This window comes from Zonotrichia leucophrys, chromosome 13 (genome assembly GCF_028769735.1).
Source record: "Zonotrichia leucophrys gambelii isolate GWCS_2022_RI chromosome 13, RI_Zleu_2.0, whole genome shotgun sequence".
Lineage (NCBI taxonomy): Eukaryota > Metazoa > Chordata > Aves > Passeriformes > Passerellidae > Zonotrichia > Zonotrichia leucophrys.
This window is the reverse complement of record NC_088183.1, coordinates 10,648,984-10,667,233: the sequence shown is the minus strand read 5'-3', so window position 1 is coordinate 10,667,233 and position 18,250 is coordinate 10,648,984. Positions and strand designations below refer to the sequence as shown.

At 46.6% G+C, this 18,250-nt stretch overlaps 1 protein-coding gene across 1 annotated transcript in view; it reads right to left on the bottom strand.

Annotated features, from left to right (window-relative positions):
* PDLIM4 (PDZ and LIM domain 4) overlaps positions 1–18,250 on the bottom strand; it is a 43,505-nt gene that overhangs the window by 10,685 nt on the left and 14,570 nt on the right. Inside the window, exons 3-4 of the mRNA XM_064724785.1 lie at positions 11,147–11,231; positions 77–255 (exon numbers count right to left, since the gene is read on the bottom strand). Of these exons, the coding sequence (XP_064580855.1) occupies positions 77–255; positions 11,147–11,231 (264 nt within the window). The remainder of the gene's footprint in view (positions 1–76; positions 256–11,146; positions 11,232–18,250) is intronic.

Here is an 18,250-nt window from a genome sequence, read left to right as displayed (position 1 = left end):
AGCCTCTGTGCACTCCCTGAACCTTAGTTAGCAGGAGCAGCAGCAGATGCAGAGCCAAGCCCTGCCCTGCTCCTACCTGTGTGCAGGAGTGATGTGGAGTCCACTCAGCTGGCCTGGAAGGGCTGACTCAGAGCTGTTGTTCGTGTACAGCCGGGTTGGTTGGTGATGCTGCATGTTCAGCATCTGCTTGCTGTCCACAGGGCTGCCCCCAGCTCCATGGGGCATGGACCTCCTGCTCTGGGCAGGGCCACTATCCTGGAAGAGAAAGAAAGCAGAAAACATGAGATTTATAGTGTGTGATACACATGGAGGGGCTGTGTTTTGACATGCAGTTTGCAGTAATAACATTTTACGTGTGCTGTGGAAAACAGAGATGTGCAGCAGGAAAAGGAAAATTCAGGCTTGACCTGCAGTTAAATTGTGCTGAATCTACACAGCTCCCCTTGGTCCCCAACCAAATGAATTTGCTGTTTCTCCATGGTGAGCCACTGCCAAATATTCTGCATTTATTTCTCCTGCATTTATTATTTAAAAGCACATCTGCTGTTTCTTTAAAAGAAAGGCTGTGAGTCTACTTCTTATTCCACGTTCCATCACTCTGAGGGCACTTGCTGTGCTCCTGACTTCAAGGCCATCCCTTCCATTTCTATCAGGAAAACAGGATAAACCCAGGCTAGGCAGGTCCATGGGCAGGATGGGCAACACCCAAGGCCAAGGGACCAGTCCTGGGATTTTCACTTGCAGCACCCTTGTCCACACAGATCCACATTCATTTAGGAAGGTTTTCTCCCCAAATAAGATTAGTCATTTACAGTGTGAGAAATACATCAGTCAAGGGTCTAGCTTGATATTCATATTTCCATTTGCTTTTCAAGTCCCAAGGTAAACTGTGGAAATATTTTTGTCATATGACCTCAAGTCAGGAACTCAGATGCCATTAAATGACAAATTTTCCACATTATTTTACAATTTTACCGATGTCAAACATTACCTATGTGTTATTCCACACACATGGAATTCCACATACATGGGTGTCCTATTAGTCAGTCCCATCCACACCCATAAACCAAGCAATACCTACTGCTAATGTCACCTGAGCCAGGCTTTGCCTGCAAAAACTCACTATGGGGAGAGGAGCTAACCCCAGCAACTGGGAAAAGCAGCAGGAAGCTGGACACAGCCCATGGACACACATTGGCTGCTATTTCCAGCCATCTGAGTCACAAACATGCTTGGGCTGATGAAAGACATAGATGATGTGTAAGAGGCAGGAATCTGTTTAACCTGGTTTAATTTGTTCTAGGGCAGCTCCCCAACACAGCTGCCTTCCACCAGCTTTTCAGTAGATTGAAGCTGATAAAAAGCCAAGCAGGGAAATAAAACACCATCCTGTGAGCAAATAATGAAGTGTATATCGTGGGGCTCTGATACAAAGCTTATTTTTGACTAAAATAATCCAATAAATACTAATTAGAAACAAGTGTCTATCCCTAGTGCACAGGAGAACACACTGGCACTCACAAACCTTGTAAAAACCAACAGCTAAGAGAAGTAAAAACCAGATCCTGCTAGAAAAAGATCTTGAAAGTCCAACTCTTCAGTTCTTCCTAAGGCAAAATGTCCATTGATAAAACCAAGCTTACTTCAGAAGTGAAAGATTGTGTCTTTGAGGCTTTTTTCCTACCATCAGCTGAAAGCCTGCAGCCTTCAGCAAGCTCCCAGCAGCTCCCCCTGCCTCAGAAGCTGCCTGGAGCCCTCCAGGCACAGTTCCCTCCACACCACACATGCACAAACACGTGGGGAAAACTGCTTCCAACATAATAACTTCAAATTGTCTATTAAAAAAGGAATTTTGCTGCCAGGAATAATATAATTTTAACTGTTCCCCAATTTATAGTCTTAAAAAAACCCAACCATATATATACACACACAAGCAGGCTATGTGTTCCCAGTTCCCAGATTCTGATTATTATTTCAAGGGAAATAAAGAAAATACTCAACTATGCTGCAGAGAGGAAAAGAAGGATCATAAACATTTTTTTGGGATAAAAGCAATGGCCCATATGAGTGGAAGCAAAGCTTTTAGAAAGCCATCACCTTTAATTATCTGGGCCAGATTCACACTCAGTCCAGGGTGGCTACAGGAGAGGGCTGGGTCCTCTCCTCTGACCTCAAGAGCCCGCTGCACACTGGTGCCATCCAGACCATGGAACTGGCAGCTGTTTCCAGAATGGAAACCTCCTCCAGACCATCATCTCCATGGACTTGCTTAAATCCAGAGTAGTTTGTAAAGCATTGCCCCTTCGTCCCTGTTAAGCTCAGCAATTTGTACATCAGGACCAAATGTTGCTATAAAGCTAAAACTTATTGCTTGGGCACTCTCCAAAAGGAGGCCCTTGATGGAGGGGAGGAAACAGAGCCTTCCTGCACTGCCTGGCAGTGCCACCAGCTCCCAGTCCCTGTGGGAGGAGGATGCTCATGGTGGTGGCAGCTCACCTTTGCTCAGCCATGTTATAAAGCCACAGGTGACCCAGCAGCATCCATAGGGATCAAGAGGCTCCTCCTGCAGCACAAAATGCTGCTCCTAGGCCAGAGCTCAGTCTCCTCTTCCTCAAAGTCAGTGAGACCTCTGCAAGGTCTGAGTGCAAAACACTCACACATTCACCCTCAGAAACCCAGAACCAGATGGATTTCTTTCCAGTTGTCAAATTCAAGATCAGTTCAAATTTCCCCTTTTTGAGTCCCAATTTGCTTTTCTTTGCTGGATTTTCTTCCTGCTTTTCATGGCCTTTCTTAAACTGAGCTTGCAAACCCTTCTTAAGAGCTGGCCTGTGAACTCTCATCAAGGAGAACTCTTTCAGCCTCTTTTCCTCCTTTGCCCAGTAGAAACTCCCAATTTGTTTTCTCATGCTTGACTGTTTTTTTAATGCATAGTGCAAAATGTCCTATTTGTCCATGGAATTCTGCACTCTTTGGCATGTGGCAGCATGGTGTGGGACCCACACCACCACAGACCAGACAAAATGAGACAAGACATTGTTGGGACCCTTGGATGGGTGATGCTTCCACCTAACCCCTGTCACTCTCTCCCCCCCCTTATTTTTCTCTTTCTTTTCTCTTTGCCTCTTTTACTATTAAATAAAAAATACATCTATTTTTTGGCACCAATATCTAGCCTCATTTGGTTTTAATCTAGTTTTTGGGTATATTTTGAACCTTCAAAGTTCTTTGTGGTTTATACACAGAGACTCAGCTTTCCTCACTTTTCTGGGTTTAAACTGGATCCTAACAAATGTATACCACAGTCTGAAGGAAAGCCTTATCCATCACATCCTTCTCACTACACTCCTTTCACAGCTGTTAGCTAAATATTAAATTAGTTTTTCAGACCTCTCTAAGTAAGAGACCAAACTCTTAAAATCAGATGATCTTTTTGAAAAAAGGCTGCAGACAATGTTCACATGAAACAGACTCAAGCTGGAGCCTGGTGGAGCCCCAGCCTGCCCATATTCCCAGGACAGGCTGTATTGCACCAGGGCATGTAGTGACAGGACAAGGGGGAATGGCTTCACACTGACAGAGGGCAGGTTTAGAGGGGATATTAGGGAGAAATTCTTCCCTCTGAAGATGGTGAGGCCCTGGCACAGGGTGCCCAGGGAAGCTGTGGCTGTCCCATCCCTGGAAGTGCTCCAGGCCAGGCTGGATGGGGCTTGGAGCAACCTGGGATAGGGGAAGGTGTCCCTGCCCATGGAAGGGGTGTGGAACTAGATGAGCTTTAAGGTCCCTTTCAAACCAAACCATTCTGTGACTCTGTATACACATTTAACCCAGGGACAAATCTCTCACACAAAGAGCAGTAACATTTCTCCACCTTGGAGCAGCCATGTGGATGGATGGCCATCAGCAAGGCTCCTATGGATGTTTCCTCCCACAGCTCCAGGGAGAAGCTGCACCCTTGTGCAAATTAAAGAGCTCAGGAGAGACTTGAGCTGCAATGCCAGGGCTTTAACCTACCTGGCTCCCCAGCAGTCTCTTAAAAATCCTCAGCAATGGAAAAAAGTTACCTAAAACTGTCAAGATTGAAACGTGTTTGTTGCATTTATCTTGCCTGCACAGTGCAGAGAGCACATTTCTAACATCAAGTGTGTGAGGGGCATTTACCCAGCAGACAGAGGAGAGCTCTGTATGAATATCTTGGTAGAAGAGCCTTGAAATTTCCTCCTTTGCCCAGCAGCAAGCTCTTGCCAGGTGACAACCTCACTAGAGCTAGGCTGAACAACAACCTAAACCCTAGAGAGGACTGTCCCAGATCCCAGTGTTCAGGGTCACCTTCCAAGCTCAGAACAGGAGGGCATTGCTCAGTGCAGGTGTCAGACTGATACCCCCACCATGCACAGGCTGCTGTTGGATTAAATTTCCAACTGACAGAAAATAATATCCACTACAGACGGAAAAAAACCTGAAACCATCACTGCAAGTGTCCATGCTCTTCTGACTGCCTCCTTTCTCCCAGGGAAGATGCTGCTGCTCCCATTGAATCACTTTACTCACCAGCTGGTGTTTGGCTTACAGGACAAACCTGGTGGGTTTAACACTAACAGACTATGCCCTGATATAATGTTTTCCACCTTACTGTTACTCTCCTCTCTCTGAGTTGAGGAATTGTTGCATTTTCAGGTGTTACCATATCACACTTTCTGATTTTCTTTCCATAATCATTATCAGCAGCTAATTGAAACTAAAAATTTTACTGGCAACAAGCTAAGCTTCAGGCTACAAAATATTACATGCTTAAAACCAAAAGGTGCCTACTTCACCAGCACGGCTTATCTGAACACGTCCTTCTGTAAAAGCCAGGATAAGGTGCACCAGAAAACATAGCAAAAGCAACAGGATTATATATGGTTTCATTTTGGATTGTCCCAACCTTTTGTTTTTCCTCATTAATAAAAAAGATAAATTCAGGTAGATTTAAAAACATGTCTCAGCCTTTCCCAGCCCTCTGTGGCACGAGCTGCTTTAGGGGATGGAAGCAGCTGATTCAGCCTCATCATCCTGAGGGATCACAGTGAGCATCCCTCCAGCATCCCTCTTTGTACCACTGGGGATGGCTCTCTCCACTCCAGTGACCTCCAAGAGCAGTTAATTCCTCTTAAGTGAGACAGAATGAAAAGTGAAAGGGGATAAGCTGTTTTTCCTGATGGACAAGAACAAAACCACTGAGCTACACCTGTGCTTCCAAACACCTGGCACTTCTGAGTACACAAGCAGCAGTTTCCTGAGCTGTGCTAATGCAGTCATCACTGAAACTGATGTTATCAAGTAAATAACACAGTATATGTCTGTGTTAGCACTTAATCCAACAGCATTTTGTTTTGTCCCAAATCAACCCCCACTGTTATCATTTCAGGATAATTCCTATGTACCTTCAATGAGAACAAACTATTCAAGTTACCTGGACAGAAAAAAACACTGTTCTGAAGTTTCCACTCCCATTTTTCCCTCCTTTATCCCAATATTATTTTTGCCTCTTTCATACACCAGGACTGTCAAAACTGACTTTAAGATGCTAATTTACCTAAGACACACACAGAGAATCTCACATAAAAGGTTACAGCTTCAAGATGTTACAATGGTACTCAGAAAACTCCTTTGCTTTCAAATGATGCAATATTCTATCACAGGCAAAAGTAAACACAAGTGCACATGCTATGTGTGTGTAACCTTTTCACCCAGTAAATTAGATTAGTGTTTTTTGTAGTGTAAAACCCCAATATCTGGGTGTGAAATGCTGCCTGAGCACCCAGAGCTCAGGGCTGATGCACCCACAGTGGCTGTCAGCATTCAGCATGTTTCTGCTATTGAATCAGTCCTCAAACAACAAGCTGCAAGTTCCCATGGAAGGGAGCCCGGGTTTGTGCCAGGGCATGAGCTCATCCTTTGTTTTCCCCAAAGCAGACATTTTCCCTCCTTCCTCAGGAGAGTGTTGGTTGGTGTCCCTGCTGGCTGGGGCTGGGGGTCACAGCAGGAGCTTTCCCAGAAGCAAGCATGGCCCATCCTGCCCCAAGAGCAGGGGAGGAAGGATGGTCAGTCTCCCTGAGAAAGGAAATTCCATCTCTCCAGCCAGGAGGCTTTAACCCCCAGCTCACAGAACTCAGCATGGCCCATGCCAGGCTTTTGCAAAGAAGTACATAGAAGTTTCCTGCTTGGCAGCAACCCACAGAAAACTTAACACAACACTCCATCTAATTAAAGTTAACTTAAATCTATTACTCAGTTAATTAAATAAGGAGACATTCATCCCTAGTAAAAAAAATAAATTATATATAATCTAGAAAAAAGTAAATATGAGCATATTTAACACATTTTAAAGGTGTTAAAATCAGTTCTAAGGGACAGGTAAGCAGCCAACTACCCTCCCTGCTCTACTGTGGGACACCACTGCTGTCCCTGGGTGCCCAGAGCTGGGGCACCAGAGGCTCACACTGCCCTGAAGCCCACATGTGATTTCATTTATGTAGTTAGGAGCAAGCAGGATCAGCAGTGATACTATTTGTAAGTATGAAAAGCTCCCAGGAATGATACTGCAGAGCCCATGCTGGGCGGATGCCATGTGCAATGAGAGGTGGCAGGTCCTCAGCCCTGCAACCACACACACCTGAGCCCCTCTGACTAGAGCAAACAAAGGTGTGTTCAAACCCCAGTGTGCTCACACCCAGCACTGCCTGGATTAGGCTGCTCAGTTACAATAGATGCAAAAGTTTATCCCAATTCCTCTTCATCCCATTCTGGCTGGCATTTTCACACAGCAAGCCACACACCTCACACCTGATTTTAGTCAGAGCAAACTAACAACAAATTTCTGTGGACTGAGACCTAGGTACTCAGGAACAGAGTAACACATAGGAAAAATAATTGGTAAATGATGAGCAGAAACAGCCTTCTCATTGTTCCTGTGCAGCTCCCCTGGTGCTGTGGCTCTTCTCCACTGCCCAGAGCTCACCCTCCCTGTCAGGGGGTCAGTATGGGAAAGCTCAGGACAGAGTACAAGAGGAGCAAGAGTGCTGCTGCACCTCCCTCATCCATGCCCTGAGAATGACATGGGGCTGCTCTGCTAGCTCAGTAGCACCAGGAGGCTGCTGCCCTGGATAACTGTGGCCTCTGCTGTCTGCACTGCCAGAGGAAGCCCAGCCTTTCATCCCATGGAGTTATTTCAGCCAAGCATCCAGGTTTGGGAGGACTTGCATCCTATTCCAGCTCTGGCTACGTGCTCCCAATTTAATTTCTGCTGCAATTATTCTCCCACCAACACACTTGATCTATTGTCAGTTAGCACTGACAGAGTCCCCAAAGCCCAGAGCCCACATTTCCAGCCCCCCTGGGCCAAAGAGCTGCCAATTCTGGCAGTTTGGGAATGAACAACAAAATAAACATCCTCTCTTTTTATTAGCACTGCATGGCAATATTTTGACTAGCAAGCTCATGCTACAGGAAGCCAATAACAATGGGATCTCCAGAAACTGATGGATGGGTGCCACCATTCCCCCTGTCTGCTGGGGAGGAGTGGCTGGGATCAGTGCCCACAGGGACACCAACACCAGGCCAAGTGAGACTGGGGATCCCAACATGTCAGCAGTGATGTCATGTCTGCATGATGGAAATCTTGAAAATGGAAAGCTCTGAGCAGTGCCCAGCATCCCTGTAGGTCCCACCTTCACCCATCTCTGGGTCCAACAGACAGGCAGCCCTTCTTTAGGTTGCAAGTCTGAGCATCACTGCATTTGTGGCCTCCTCTGTAGGTCCTTCCTGCTAAGGACAGACTCATCTAGCAAAACCAACTGATAACCAAAGTCTGCTTTTAAAAATAATATTTCCCCAAAGTGATTCACTCATCTTGTTCAGTGCTGTTCCTGCTAATTGTGAAAAAGCAGCTCTCCAGTTCCTGCTTCTACAGTTTGAGGGCAGCTATTTCCCACAGTCATGGCAATAACCAAAGTTTTAATAAGGAGGATTGATCACATTCTTGGACTCTGAGTAGGGGTTTACCAGAAAGCTCAACTGAGAAACCACAACAGATTTAGAAAAAGGGGAAAGGAAAACTCACCAGCTACTCCACACCTTCCAAGTTCTCTTGCACAGAAGGTAACTACAAATTTCACTGCCTTCAAGACAAAGATTACACCTAAAAACCTAAATTGTAATAACAGAAATACAGATTTTCCTACAAATCATTCAGACTGAGGCATTCTGCTTTTATGCTCACATGTTTCAGGCAAGAGTTATTGTAGTCATAAGTCAAGATTTTCAATAGATCTTTGTCCAGTATGATGAAAAAGCATACAGAGCAAAACCTGGAAGAAGAAAGGATATGCGCTCCCTATTACTGCAAAGGCCACTTGGGGTAAAAATTTCAAAACCTTTTTCAGGGACAAACCCCCAAACTCTTTTTGTGATTTGAGGGCAGAATTCCAGCAGAAATTTTTCCCTGCGTTTCAAAGCAGATTGCTTTTTTCCAGATGCAAGGAAGTGCACCTAAAGGTTGCACATATTGAGCCAAGTTATTACTTTACAATGAGATTTTTCCTTCTCACAATCTCGTACGTGCCTTTGCCAGAGGGGCTGAATGAACACAGCACAGGACAGCCCTGGGTCACCTGGCACTGCTCCACAGGGACCCCAGCCCTGCCTGTGAGCTCTGCTCCCAGGGGATTGGCACCTGCAGCAAAGATTGGCTCTCTTTGGGAGCTGATGGTGACCCTCAGCCTCACACAGGTCAGAGGACATCAGTGACAACACGGATAAGATATGCACAGCTGCTGGCATTTGCTCCAGGCTGCCAGCATGAACCACACTGGAGGCAGTTTAGGGAGAAGAGTCAACCAACACACCCTGGCTGCAAGCACAGCAAGGTGGAGGTGTGTGTGGAACCACCTTCACCTCCTCTCTGGGAAACCCAAAAAGCCACTGAGGAAGACAACACATGGATATAGGCACAAAAAAAAAAAGAGCAAGAGCAGGAATCTGCTGCCTGTACTTGTGTACCCTTGTTCACACACACCTTGGTGCCCTACCACAAACACATCTGCCTTGCACACCAACTTCCCAGATTTACATACTTTCAGTGTAGGTCTGGATATAGCCCTATCCCCTTCATTATATCCTATAAAACTGTCTAATTTTTAAAAAGATCCATATGTAATATATATTAATAGTCAGATTCAAATCCAATCTGCATTAAACCTCAGGAAGTTGTATCTGGCAGTGGAACTGCTGCACATTTGTTCCTAATTTAATATTATTCATAGGTAAAGCCTAGTAAGAAAAAATATCTGTCCGAAAAGATGGCTGTAATTGATAAATGAAGCAAACATGGCCAGAATGCAAGGCCCAAGCTCACACATCAGCGTGGGCTGTGAGTCAGGGAAGGAAAGACAAACAGCTCCATGGGCTGCTGGTGTGTGGTACCAGGCAGCTCTGCCATTGCTGCTGCTGTGCTGTGCCGCTGTCCTGGGCAGAAATGCAGAATATCTGCAAACTCCACATCGCTGGAATGGCCAACAGACCCAATGGCCTCACACTCTGGTCCATTTCTCATGGGGTTTTGGGGATCTCACCATCATCCTGATCACTCAGTGGGTTCTCTGCTGCCAATACTTTCTCCCCATTCCTCACTGAAGGAGACTGCTCCTTACAGCATCATTCCCTCTCTCCCACCCTTGCAGCTCTTGTAATCCTTCTGAAATGAGCCAAGGGAGGGCTGAGGGGACACCCTGGAGCCCTCATCAGGACATTCTAAAAGCCTCTCTGGAAAGGAGCAGTTGAGCTAAACCAGCAGACCCTGCACAGAGGCATTTTGTAAGGGCTGGAGAAAAAGCATGGAAAAGCATATGACATAAACCACCTCTGTGGAGGAGACAGCCATCTGAGCAATATTTGAACACTCAGCATCAGCCAAAGGGAGCTCACATGCTTTGGGAGCAAGCACGGGGGATTCTGTCAGCCTGAACTGACAGACTCTGATGTTCTGAAGGCTGTAGGCAGCCCCAGGGCCTCTGCCCTGCCCTGGGAGGGGTGGCCAACCTACAGCAGTGAGAAGCCTCAGCAGGCTCCAGCCCTGCCATCCATGACCTCAGGTGCCCTGGGAAGGCTGGCAGCATGTGCACCAGCCCAGCACACATTCAAGGGGGAGCCAGACAGCAGGAGCTGCCCTCTGCCCATCTGTCCTCCTGGTCTCCTCCTTGTTCCCCAGATATCTCCACAACGTGGACCAGCACATGCAAAAATTCACAATCTGGTACCTTATAAGAAGAGAGGGAGAAGAGAAACCCCATTCCTCTTTCCATCAAGAAGCCAAAGGAGAATGAGAGTCACCTCTGACCTTGCTAACAAGCCATCAGAGATGGGTAGAAAAGATGGGTAGAAAAGATCAGCTCCATCCACCACTTGGCTGCTGCAGGAGACAGGGTAGTAAGGCAGGGCAGGATACAGGTAGAAGGCTCCAGGGAACAGAGCTGAGGACAGAGGAAAGAGAGAAGCTGCAAAACAGAGAGGAGGAGTGAGAGAGAAAAAAACCAAAGCAACCCAAAGGATGAGAACATTCCAAAAAAAAAAAAAAAAGAAAATAAATCCACCATCATGGGAGGTGAATCACTGTCACGGGACTGGGAGGGCGCAGCAGATGTTGGAAGCAGCCAAGGTAGAGGCAGACAGACCCTGGACATGCTGTACCCTGGGAAGGGCAGGCACTGGACAGTCAGAGGACTCCCAAGAGCTCCATCCAAAATAACACTAACTCTGAGCCTGGTCACAGCCTCACAGGGTCAGTGCTGGATGCCACCCTCCCCGTGCTGCCCAGCCATCCTGTGTCCCCAGCAGGCTGATCCAGCAAAGCCTGGCCTGGCTGGAAGGCAATGACACAGATGGGATTGTGCCAGATCTGCTCAGGATCTGGCTCACCGCGGGAACCAGCCCAAGAAAAGCACAGATAGACCAGCAGAGAACTTCAACATCACACATGGAAACTCCTTCACTTCTGGAAGGAGCACAGGCAGAGCACAGGGCTTTCCAGCCTCCAGACATGGATGTCCTCTCCCCCAAAAGCAAGCTGGGAGAGCAGCAGAGTGGGGCAGGGCTGCAGCTGCCATACCTGTGGGTCTGGCTCGATGTTGATCCGGTATGCTTGAGCCTTGCCATCTTCCAGGACAGGGGGGGACCAGGTCTTCCCTTCAGATCTGCAGTGGGAAATAAGGTAAACTCTACTTGAATTGCTTTTGAGAAAGCTCAAATCAAAGTGCTCCCCCTCAAACAAACAAAACCCACAAAAATCCCAAAGAAAGAAACAGGCTCCTTAAACAAAACAAAAAGCAATTAAACAAATTAAAAAAAAACCAAAACAAACAAGCCAAAAAAGAAAAAGCCATATATATATATATATATATATAGCATCTATTAATTCCTTGGCAGGTTTATATTATATTTGCAATTGTGCAAAATTATCCTCAGAAAAATTACAATGATAAATAGAGAATATGAGTTTCATTCTATTAAAGCTCAAAACCATCCTTGAACTACAAGGTTCTGTCTTAGTTTGAGGTTAAAGAGACAAACTTATTTTGGTTGAAGAAATCAGAACACAGGCTCTTGGTGGCTCCTGTTTTGGACATTCCTGGCCCTGAATCCAGAAAGTATTCTGATTACACATGTGTATAGATATATATATATATATATACACATGCAATCCCTGGCAGGCCTGTGTACTAGACCACATCAGGAATTCCATAAACACCTTTCAGGGAGAAGGCTTTCACCACCCTGTATGAATCATCCTGACCCTTTCAACAGTTGCCAGATAGAAAAAGCCCTAAAAATACAGTTTCCATTCCCAAATGCATCTTCAGTCCTGCCAAGGCAGAGCAGAATACTGTCACTGTCCAAAGATTTTCCATGTGCCTGATCATTTTTTCCCCACAAAGGCATCTGGGGACACAGCTGGAATGTGATCTCCAGCACTGAGGGTATGAGGGAGTCCCAGGGGCCTGGGCAAGGTCCAGCAGGTACATCCAGACTTCTCAGGATGCAAGAAGGTTAAGCTGGAAGATGGAAACTCGAGTAAGTTCAAGATAAAGCTTTCAACATGGAAACTGTTCTATTTATCATCACACTCTGTACATGCACCACTTCACAAAAATAGCTGTTGTTCCATGGGCACAGATGCATCCAAGCATCCTTTGGATGAGAGAGGTGGACTTTCACCCCTGCCACATACCATGTTCACTTTCAGTTAAATTATCTGCAGAGTTCAAGTTTGAAAAATAAGGAGCATGATTTTAACCCAGGAATTCTCGAGGAGATTTTTACCTTTGGTATTTTGCAGCTACACAAGTCAACATACAAAGCTGCCTTTACAAATCTACCCAAAACCTACCAAATGCCAGACTCCCACTGACTTGAACACACTTTGGATCCAGCCTCTGAGGATTTCAGCTTTTTTTCCTCACTACTGCTATTACAGCTTTTTCAACAGGGAGTGATTACTCTCATAGCTAGGTATCTTGTTCTGGTAATTTATCTTCAGTGTTATTATTTGATTTTAGGCTGGGACAATTCACTTATAAATTAGTCTGTCCAACTGGGACAAAGGAAACTGTTTCTCCCAGGAACATCAGCATTCCCAGCAATCCCCACTTGCTGTTTGCCATGATCTGGTGCTGTGTACATTGCTTCCACATTGAAAATCAAATCTGGAGGCCCAGAACAATGGAAATGCCTAATTGCATTGGCAGGGATCACCATTATTATTTCTGTGCTTTCCCTTGCACTGAGCAAGCCTGAGGGGAGCTCACAGTGCCCTGAGGAGGGTCCATGATGACTTCCCCCTCTCAGCTCTGGAGCCCACATGCCAAACACAGCTTAAAGCATCCCCAAAGACTTCAGCCTGCCAGTAAATAAGAACACAGCTTCAGCAAGTGATTCTGATTGCAGAAGATAAGAGCAATAGCAGTAAATTCATTCTGTGTGAAGGTATGGCATTTAGTCACCAGCACTGCCAGCACACCCAGCTCCCCATATCCCTGACAGAGATCACACTGTCTGAGCAGAAAACAAATAAACCTGTGCTTTCCAAAAGGCATGATGGGTATGTTTACACTTACTGACAGACATGGACAGACTTCAGTTTACATGGAGAAGCCCATTCATGGTTAATGCGTTAATGATTAAACTCAAAGTTTCACTATCAGTTCTGCAGAGTGACAACAAATTCTTGGTATAACTGAGACCAACTCTGACAGCTTCCAGCAACAGTGTGAACAGAGCCAGGCTCACATCAGCCCCAGCTTCCACCTGAACTACACTTAAACAAGCTGATACAGCACAATCTGGGCTCCACCTGGCACTTTGAAAGGCAAAGCTAAGGTGAATGGGAGAACCACCAGCCTCACCAAAAAGAAAGTCAAGTTGGAAGTTTAATGAGCATTTATGCTTACACAGAGAGACCCCCCTCTTTTCCCTGGGAACAGCAAAATACCATGTAATCTGAAATAATCCAAAATAATTAAGAGATTACTCTGCCTGAGAGAACAATGCTACAGAAGCTACTGCAGGAGGGGCTGATGCTTGGAGCTCACACCCCAACCCCAGCTGCCAGGAACATCTATCCCATGCTCACAGGACCAGCAGTAGGGGGGTCCCCTGTACCCCCAGAACAAGCCCCAGAGCAGTGGGGGCTTGGGGGCTGGCAGAGACCCCCACCCCAGGAGCAGGTTCACCCTACCAACAGTCAGAGCTTTGTGTTTAGGCAACAGCAAAATCCCAACACATTTCTCATACGTCACAGGCAACAGATCAGGCATCACTCAAATGTTCCAAGTTGTTTAATTTACAGTTCAAGGACAGGAAAAGTGTTCTCAGATGTGCTATAAGGGATTAAAGGCAGTTATGTGGAAATCATTACCCTGCACTTACACCACTCTGCTCTCTTAATGGCATCCAGGACAATCCCAAGAAAAATAACTTGACCTAGGTTCGTGCAAGGCCTTCCACACAGGGCTTCGTAGGAAATGGACCCATAAACAGGACATCACTAAAAAAAACCAAAGTTGCAGACACTTTTTATCCCACCATTTGCTTTCTAAGAGTCTCAGTCACTCTCAAAAGATTACTTGCATATGCTCACATATTTTACCAGAATGTTTTTTCACCTGCTAGTGATCTGCAAGCCTCACTCTCAAGTTTGTCAAGCTGCTTTTAAGTTGCAAGAATTCCTGTGTCTTACCAAATTTCTTATTTCTCCATCCCCTAAAAACTAAAATTTATCACTTGGGGAAGTGCCAACCTGGATCCAGGTCACTGCTGTCACCATGCAGCCGCAAACCACCGAATAATCACATTGCTATTTTCACCCCCTTTCTTTGGAAGTGACTCCAGGGTCCTGCCCACCTCCTGACTTCTCTTCACCTCCCACTGTGGCCCATCTCTGTGCTCACAGCTGATTGTTACCACTGATATGGCCATCAGCCTTCCAGAAGCTGAACTCAGTCTAGAAGCAGCTACAGCCGATGCTTCAAACTTCCCAGGCTTGTGAACCTCCCCCAATAACTGTGGGGTGTTGGATCCATCCTCTGCAGGGCAGCTGAGCAGCACAGGAGCTGAGCTCTGCTCAGCACCCCAAAGGACACAACTCCTTCAGTCATTGTGAAGAAGCTGCAGGATTTCTCCTCCTTCATTCCTCTCAGCTGAAACCATTGTGTATTGCTCTGGAAAGCTGCCGGGTTTCCTCTCTAATAGTCTGCAAGGAGCTCCAGAGGGGAAGCTGTGATTCACTTTTTCAGTTGTACTTTTACTGGAAACTTGAGAACATACATTGTCATCCTTCCCATCTTCCAGCAGCTTGCTTGTGCTGCTTACAGCTAACAGACCCCAATAAAATCCCCAGGAACTGGGGGAGATGGGAGGAACATCAACTACGTGAGGTTCCAAGTCCTTTTGGGGCTACATGTCCAGCAGATTCATTACTGGGCTTTCTTACACAGAAACTGTCAGAGAAACTCCTTCTTTTTGCACAGAACAGGAATAGATAATCTTCTTAGTCAATTCTCCAAGCAGACTCAGCAGTGGCATACACACCAAACCAAGGGGGAAAAAACTGCTTCCAGGATTTAGTTTCGATAGAAGGAATCAAAGCTGAATCTTTAAGGATTTATTCTTCGACACCACAGTCAGGAAAGAAATTCATCTCAACTACCCTGGGGTTCTTGGCTGCACCTGGGGCCAAGCAGGGCTCCCAGCCGTCCAGCACCCACCTGGCCCTGTGCACAATACCCCAGGGCTGTCACCAAAACAAAGGGCTGGAATTGGATTAGACTGGAAATCTTAAAAGTGTGAAAGTTGAAAAAGCCTCTCAGACCATCAAGCCCCACTGCTACCTGAGCATTGTCAAGCCCACCACTAAACTATGTCCCCAAGTGCCACATGCACATGTCTTTTAAATCCCTCCAGGGACATGAGGTCCCTGGGCTTGAAAACCCTTTCAGAGAAGAAATTTTCCCTAACAGCCAGTTGAAACCTCCCCTGGCACAACACACTAACACACTCCTTGCCTCTTAAGGAATTTGTTGTGTAACTTGGAAGCAACTTCACAGTGAGTAAAAAGAACAAGTTTTATACCAGGTGTTTGTGAGTAATACTTCATGGTGCTGCTCAACACCCCAGATCTTTCTCCAACCAACTGCCATGTAACTGGTCTGACCCTTCCTGCACTAAGGCAGGCAAAGTACAGCTCGTGCTACCTTGGCTAGAGATTCAACACCTGGGAAGATGATGATGGAACAGCTGCCTAATTTATCACCAGAGCAGCCTGAACCATCCTGCTGAATCTTTATCACTGCCTTCCCCATAGGCTCACTAAGCCCATGTGAACTCCTGGCCTCCCCTACTGGAGCCATTAACCACAGCCTGAACATCCAAGCCCTTGTTCCAGGAGTGCCCACACCAAGTAATTCCTCACATCTTACATCAGTGCCCACATAGGCATCAGTTACATAAATCAACACACTTCATAAACCAATGAGGATTTTCAACCACTTTGTTTCAGAACAGTAAGGCCACTGTGCTGCTTTGCCTTTCACTGCCCAAAGACAGGCTTGCACATGTTGCGGAAAAGCAGGATCCAAAAGATCCAGAGACAAAACACCCACTGACTTCAGGGAGGTCAGGGGTCTGGCCAAGAAAGGAGGCAGAAAATGGAGGGTATGAAGAAGGAAGTAAAACCCCCTCAAGAGATTTGTCCTTGATAAATGACAAAGAGATTTGAAAGAAAGGAAATATCTGCTAGTCCAGCCTGAGAGCAGGGGCAGCTTCACAGACACCAACACTGCCTGTGGGCTCCAGGGGCACAGGAGAGCCATGGAGCCCAGCAGGGAGCCACAGCTCAAAAACCTGTGCACCCCCTTGCCAGCAGTCTTCCCAATGTGGGCACAGGGCCAGTTTCTTCAGGAAAGCTGCAGCACAAGCCTTCATCCTCCCTGGCAGATGACAAAAGGTTCAGAAGAAGCTGTGGGGCTCGCCCTGGCCCTCTGGCACAGATGGGCAGGTCTGGACAGTGCTGCCAAGGGTTTCCTGGTAGTCTGTGTCAGCAGGAACAGTGATGCCATGAGGTCTCCCATCCCACACCCAAGGTACTTTCAAGCAGTGATTTCAGCAAAACACAGCTCCAACCCCATTTTATGGCTGCCTTTATTTCATGCATGATACTTGGCCTTGGTCAGACCACTCAGTAACTCCCCTTTCTTGTTTTCCCCACATTCTGACTTTCCTACTGAAGTTCCTATGTCTCAGGGCATTTACTGACCAGAGACTGAAAACAAAACCCATCTTGTTCTCTGGCTCAGTAACACAAAATGTCAAGGATTGATGGAGAAAGGGCATGGAATGAAGCAGTCCAGAGGGCACCACAGGGAAAGAAGCACTGCACAACTCCCTGCCCTCCCCTTCCCTCATGCCTGGCTGGAAGAATCCTGCTTTGACAAAACAGCTCCTCACTAAAGACATGCAACAAACAGGCTTCTAATTGCAAATGTATTTCAGACAAACACATTTAAAAATAAATCTTTTGTGTTGGCTTGCAAATTGTATTTTGTTGAAGGCAGCATACAGAAAAGATGTTTGAAGAGCAACCTCAGCCCAAAGGAAAAGATACCAACCCACACCACCACAGGCAGGGCTTTCTTGAAGCTCAGCCTCAGAGCAGGGTCCAGGGTGTTGATCCACAGCTGTGACAAACAGCAGGGGCTGGACATGCAGACAAACCAACAAAACCCCTCATTATTGCCCGAGGACACGGCTCCCTGGGCAGTACCAGGTCACCCCACCTGGTGGGGTGGTTCTAGGAGGCAGATCCTGGAGCAGGGATCTACTCACACCTAGGAGGGAATGCCAGATGTGCTTTCAGCAATGACCAACAGCTGGGCAACAGGATCCAACAGGTCACTTGCGAGACAGGAGAGAAATCCAAGAACCAAGTCACTGTGCACCCACTTTGGGCCAAACTAAAAACAGACCTAACAGCTCATCACTGGAGCTGCTATCCCTACTGCAGAAAAAACAAACTACGTTTTTCCTGTCAAGAAAAATGCCACTCTTATGGACATCTCTGGGCACAGCCAAGGTGAGTTCTGCCCTTGGAGAAGCCACCAAGCAGTGTGATCGCCAAGAGGAGCCACCCCAAGCTGAACAGCTTCTCACATCACCATGTGCTCCTGCCTTGCAGAGCCTATGAGATACAAGAGTCTTTAAAATCTGTGTTTATAAAGACTTTAAGGCCAGACAAAACCATTGCAATCCTACTGCTTAGCAAAGACCAATCATGTCACCCACAAACCCTGCACCACTGAAAGGTTGTGGGTGACCACCAGCAACATCTCTGTTAGAAAATTCACCTCCTCTGGACACACCACAAGGTCTCACTGCTAAAAATATCTACACCTTGCTAGGTGCAGTTGGGAAAAACAACCTGAAGCCACAGATCCTCCACACAGCATCTTCCAGGTCACCCTGAGGTCATGAATGAGCATGGAAAGGGAAAGCAAGCAGACAGATCATCCCTAACCCCAGCAAGGCACCCACCAACACTGCTGTGAGACCTCTGTGACCACAACCTCTGCCCTGGGCAGGAATCGCCACCTAGGAGAGGAGATGCACCCACACAGAGATATTCAAGGGTCCAGTCTGAGCCAAAAAACAAACACCAGTTGAT